This window comes from Pundamilia nyererei, unplaced genomic scaffold (assembly GCF_000239375.1).
Source record: "Pundamilia nyererei isolate P.nyererei 1_Seehausen unplaced genomic scaffold, PunNye1.0 scaffold00093, whole genome shotgun sequence".
Classification (NCBI taxonomy): Eukaryota; Metazoa; Chordata; class Actinopteri; order Cichliformes; family Cichlidae; genus Pundamilia; species Pundamilia nyererei.
The window spans coordinates 477,287-483,301 of NW_005187494.1; the positions used below are offsets into that span (position 1 = coordinate 477,287).

Below are 6,015 nucleotides of genomic sequence, written 5' to 3' on the forward strand. Positions count from 1 at the left end.
TATATATATATATATATCACCAACCATAACTGTAAAATGAAATCTGTGACCTCCCTGACATGTTATTACCTTTACAGAGGGAGCCCTGGACGTGTGTGTCTCCTCTGGATGATCCACAGTGTACCTTTAAGTCATGAAACGCAGCAGTGTCACCCACAGGTTCAGTGTGTGTGTTCACCATGTAGTGTCCAGCAGCATATTTACATACATGTTCATGCCGAGTCTGATCACTCTGTTTCCATGCAGCTCGAAAGACCCCTCTCTGATGGAGCTGGTGTAACTCCCTCCAGAGAGGAACTCCCTTCGTCTCACTTCTCTGCCGCGACAGTCAAATATCCTTTGAAAACAGGAAACAGATGGCGACACTCTGGATTGTGGACACATTCTTTTTTAAAGAAAATTGAAAGTTGGGATTGGTCAGCCTTTTGGCGGTGACTTCAGAGTTGCATCAGACCACCAGGCCACAGAGTGGCCACATCTATTGGCGTTAATGAAGTGGCAGATGTTAAATCAGGCTCAGTGTATAAACATTGACGGTAGAAATTAATTCTGCTTATAATGTCTAAACTTGAATTAGAAGCAAATATGTGATAAAGACACTGAGAATCTGACAAAGAATGGCAGACTCATTAATGACAGACATTAATAAAGTACTCGCATGTGTATTAGTTTGCATGAATGATGCTTACAGCACATGCTTTTAATCAGCACTTATGTAAAAATATCACATTGTAGAAGTAAAGGGATACGTGGTACAGAGGCAGGAGGTGCTTTTCTGATTCAACAAAGACAAACAAAGGTTAAATTTAGGTCTTTTCTGTGCTTGTTTTTCATTGTAAACAAAATAATCCAAAGAAATTAGTGAAAGACTGATGAAATGACTGCTTTGAAGTCTTTTGATATGGTCACTTTGGCACACTTAAGACACATATGGGCCAAAGCACAGATCTGATACCGTTGTGGATGTTGTGGATATATTTGAAACAGGCAGTATGTGCAAAAATCCCCCCAGAAATCTTACAACTGAAGAATGCATGTATACAAAATGTATTTCTGCTTAAAGGGGGCACATCTGAGCGCTTACTATCAGGGGAAGGATAAATGCGCATAGCTGACCTTTATTACTTTGCATAAAATGCTCTATTACATTGACAGTGACAGATATGACTGAGGACATATTTTTGATTTACATTTATGGATTCCTTGAAATTCATTTCAAAACTATATGTAAACCATCTGCACACACTGTAACCTACATACCTAATAAGCCCAGGAACATCAGTCCCATGAGGCACTGGGCCTGACGTCGTCAGGGCGAACCGTCCGTTGGGATTTTGGATCTGATCTTTTAGGAAAAGTGATACCTTAAAAAAAGAGAGAGCATTAATTGAAAGCAGAAAAATGAAATGTTTAATTTGATATTAATATGTTTGAGGAGGATGGGATTTCAAGCAGGGGACTCACACGAACGTGCATGTCTTGGAAAAATGTGAGGAGAGTCTGTCTGAGAAGCTGGAGTTCACCCTCTGATAAAGACGAGTATGCCTACATCAAAGACAGACGATGGCTGCAGAGGATGCTTGCACCTTATAAATACAAGGTTTATATAACTTCAGTTATCTGAGTCATACCTCAATGATTTTCCTGTGTGTCTCATCGACTTGGTTCACGGCCATGGGAGTGTCTTTCACGAATTCCCTGATGGTGTCCATGTGATTGTATGAGATGAGCAGCAGGTCTTTTGGCCGCAGACAAAGGAAGACTTGATATTTGAAAGCCATGACCATTAGCTCATAAAGCTACAAGAACAAAAACACAAATCTACACCTTAAAAAATTAACAGAGCTGTAAAATGTTTACATTTTTTGTCATGTTATGTATTAATAAAATACCAGAACAATCTGACAATCAATTATCAATCAATATCTGAGAGAAGGCAATTTGTGTAGGACTTTCCGTGAGGTTAATGCACTTCAAACTGCTTCACATGACTAATATGACAGAGAAAGATGCAATTAAAACAATAACATTAAAAGCTAATAATAATAACAAAGAAATTATAAGACAAATCAAGAAAGTAACAAGTAAAAAATCATCTGACCCTCAATAAAAATTAAGAACTCTCAGAAACAAATAATACAATTATAAAATATATGTTGAGTTACAGTCCTGTGAGAAACTAACTACAACCCACAATTCATTTGCTCGTTGAACTACCTTTAGAAGTAATAAGTAGTAACTGCTTGACTTCATCAGTCTCTCACATCGTTGTGGAGAAGTTTCAGCCCACTCTACTTTACAGTGTTGCTTCAGCTCAGTAAGGATTGTGGGAATTTGCTTGTGCAGAGCAGTTCAGTCACCTGAGATTTAGACTTTGACTGGACCACTGCAACATTTTGATTCTTTTCTTTTGCAGATTTGCTGCTGTTCTTGGAATCATCGTTCTGTTTTATGACCAAATTTCAGCCAAGCTTTAGGTAATGGACAGATAGCTTCACATTTTACTCTAGAATACTTTGGTATACACAGAAGGTTGTGTTTGACTCGATGACTGCAAGCTGTCCAGGTCAAGCCCAAACGATTACACGTCCACCACCGTGCTTAACAGTTGATGTCAGGTGTTTTGCTGGTATGCTGCGTTTGGCTTTCCCCAAATGTGGTGCTGTAGATTTTACCGAAACATCTCCACTTTGGCCTCATTCGTACACAGGACACGTTCCATCTTGTGGTTTATTCAGATACAGCTTTGCAAACCTGTGCTCTGCTGCCATGAATGATTTATAGAGAAGACGCTTTGTTTTGGCAACTCTTCTAAACAAACCACTTGTTCAGTCTTTTTCTAGTTGTGCTGTCATGAACTTTAAAATTTAACATGCCAATTGTTGCCTGTAAAGTCTGAGATGTAGCTCCTGGGTTTTCTGCACAGTCTGACTTCTGAGTGAATTTTCTAGGACATCTCATCCTGAGAAGATTGTGGCATTGTGTTAACACACACCTGAATGGTCCTGACCTGCAAACTGTTGTTTTCCAAATGCATTTTGTTAGACTTGACAAGTGGACATACTTGCTCACATTAAGTTTATGAAATGCATTTGATTAGCAGCACCTGGCTGCTACATACAGTATTCCCTATGGAAGCAGGAAGGTTTTACAGGACTGCTTTCTTTTTCACATGACTATAAGTCCCTAATGACTCGGGATTTGCATAAAATCATTGCTCCATTAAGTAAAGTAAATTTTATGGGTGCAGATTTGACAGTCCTGCATTATAGGGAGAGGTAATGAGTAAACTGTGGAAGCTTATTTCCGAACTTCAAGGACTGAGTCATAGGTTTGAGATCAATGAATCGACTCTGTTTTTCCTGGCATTTTTTTCCAGTAAAGGGAAAAACTTTCATTGTGAACAAGGGGAAGATTTTTACTTTAAAAAGTTTCTCAGTTCACTTGCTGTTTATAATCTAGTGCTCCTGTTCCTGGTATTTGGTATTTACCCTGTCCATGCTGGCCGGGTTCAGTCTCATGATGGAGGCGTGCGCTAACCGAGTTAGCACCGTTTTCATTGTCCTGTGAGAATACAGCTGCTGAGGTTTGAGAAGTTCATCCATGAAGGCTTTACTGAACATGGTCCCAACGATGTCATTCATGACTGTGAAATGGAAAAGCAGCCAAACAGAAAGGTGGAGAATTTTGCTTTTGAATTGAAGCTACTTCTTTCTTAGTGCGGTCGATAAACACAGAGGTCATGAAAAAGGAAAAAAATGGTAAATTTTTTATTTTTAAATGGTTGTTTACCATTGTTTTATGCATTTTTTAAAATTTATACAACTCCAAATATATATGGGAGACAGTCTAAATAAACTCACTGGCCACTTTGTTAAGTACACCTATTCAAATGAAGCTTAAGTATAAGTTAAGGAAAATCTGTATTAATTCATCTGCCTGAATTCCTTGGTGTTTGGGCTGATTGTCTATTCTTTACATCACTTCCTCTTACCCAACCTGTCAAACTGGTGACATCATTGCTCTAGTCCAATCATTTTCTTGTCCACCTTCTGTGAGCAAATAGCCTCATATGTGTTTTAACTCTGAGTGCTCTTTTTTCAGACTCTCATTCATGAATGGCAAATGGGCAGTATTTTGTATAGCACTTTACTTAGTCCCTAAGGACCCCAAAGCGCTTTACACTACATTCAGTCATCCACCCATTCACACACTAGTGATGGCAAGCTACATTGTAGCCACAGCTGGCCTGGGGCGCACTGACGGAGGCGAGGCTGCCGGACACTGGTGCCACTGGGCCCTCTGACCACTACCAGTAGGCAACGGGTGAAGTGTCTTGCCCAAGGACACAATGACCGAGACTGACTTAGCTGGGGCTCGAACCGGCAACCTTCCGATGACAAGACGAACTGCCAACTCTTGAGTCACGATCGCCCCTTATGCGCATAGATTGATCCTTGTGTCTAAGGTTCAGGTATACCAATCTCTTTTTATGGCTGCTTCCAGCTTTGTGCCATGTCTCAAAGCTAAAATCATGCCATACTTCACTTACTCAAATAGCCTCCACAGTCACCAGATCTCAATCAGATAGGGCACCTTTGGGATGTGGTGCAATGGCAGAGTCATATCGTGGATGCACAGCTGACAACTCTGCAGCTACTGTGTGATGCTATCATGTCAATATGGATGAGAATCTCCGAGGAATGTTTCCAGCACTTTGCTGAACCTGTGCCACAAAGAATTAACACAGTTCTGAAGACCAGAGTGCAAAAGTGTACCAAATAAAGTGGCTGGTGCACTGTATATACAAATTTGTGGTAGGTGTCTAGCTACTTGTCTGGCTCTGTGTGACAATTTCACATGTGTTTTCAAGAAAATTATATATTTTCTGACTTGTTAAGAGAGCTCAGAGATGCTGGAGGAGCTGACTAAAGAACATTACGCTCAAGTAATACCTCTTTTCCTGTCATTTTCTGACCACACTCCTGCAGCCATGTTGGGTTTCCAACAAAAGAAGAAAGAAAAAGAAGGAAAGCAGATTTGTAATTTGGGTAGTTATGCATCTGACATAAGAAAAGCACTTTTTTTTAGTTTATAAATTGGCATCAGACTGCTACAGCTTGACACAAACTGGGAAGACACATCTACAAAGATGTCAGCTGCCTCTACCTTTCTCTGAATTGTCCTCTGAGGTGTTGTGAGCTCGCAGGCGTTGGTCCAGTATGTAAAGCATCTCTCCACCCAGATTAATGAAAACCAGGGGGAGAGTTCTCATAGACATCTTGCAAAGTCAAAAGAAAAGGAGGATTAGCTCCTTAGCACAAAGCTGTCGCAGAGGTAGGCGTCAGAAGGAGAAAAATCCTTTGCAGCTGAAAACCACTCTGCTCATTTCCACCCAGTTAACTGATTGTTCCTCTTGTGGATTGCCACTGTTAAGTGAAATGTTCATGCTAGGTCTTATCTGATCATTCTTCTGCTCACTAAGATGTAACAGGTGGCCAACAAGAGGATAAGGAGTGTACAGACAGAAGCTTATTGGACAGGATAAGGATGACGTTACAGCACATTACAACCAAACACAGAAGGTAAATGGGTATGCCATGTGCAAGATTAAACAGACTAACTAACTAACCCTTTATAAGCAGGTTACATTTAAAGGGCTATTCAGTGAACCAAAGTCCAAAAGTGCTAAAAGAACATATGTGTACGTGTAATTGTTAAATTTTATTCTACACTCTCCTGTGGAGACTTTCCACCAGATCTTTTAACCTTCCAGCTTGGATTTGCTCCCATTCAACCAAGAGAATTAGTGCGGTTGGCAACTAATGTTGAGAGATGAGGCCTCTCTTCATTGCAAAGCTCTCAAAACCTCATGTAGACAAGTCTCCCCCAGCACCAAACATGGAAACAAAACATGTTTGTAAACAGTAATGATAAAGCTTTACCAGTCTTTAATGGTATCTTTTTACCTCATCATTTAGGTGTGTAGCATAGTCAGCTTAGCATGATAACTAG

At 40.2% G+C, this 6,015-nt stretch overlaps 1 protein-coding gene across 2 annotated transcripts in view; it reads right to left on the reverse strand.

Annotated features, from left to right (window-relative positions):
- Positions 1–5,498, reverse strand: part of oscp1a (organic solute carrier partner 1a) — an 8,410-nt gene extending 2,912 nt beyond the window's left edge. For both annotated transcript variants that reach the window (XM_005739715.2, XM_013912574.1), the window contains exons 1-8: positions 5,170–5,498; positions 4,956–4,985; positions 3,492–3,646; positions 1,632–1,799; positions 1,465–1,545; positions 1,261–1,364; positions 209–337; positions 70–124 (exon numbers count right to left, since the gene is read on the reverse strand). In XM_005739715.2, coding sequence (XP_005739772.1) covers positions 70–124; positions 209–337; positions 1,261–1,364; positions 1,465–1,545; positions 1,632–1,799; positions 3,492–3,646; positions 4,956–4,985; positions 5,170–5,281 — 834 coding nt within the window. In that variant the 5' untranslated portion in view covers positions 5,282–5,498. The remainder of the gene's footprint in view (positions 1–69; positions 125–208; positions 338–1,260; positions 1,365–1,464; positions 1,546–1,631; positions 1,800–3,491; positions 3,647–4,955; positions 4,986–5,169) is intronic.
- Between the last annotated feature and the right edge of the window lie 517 nt (positions 5,499–6,015).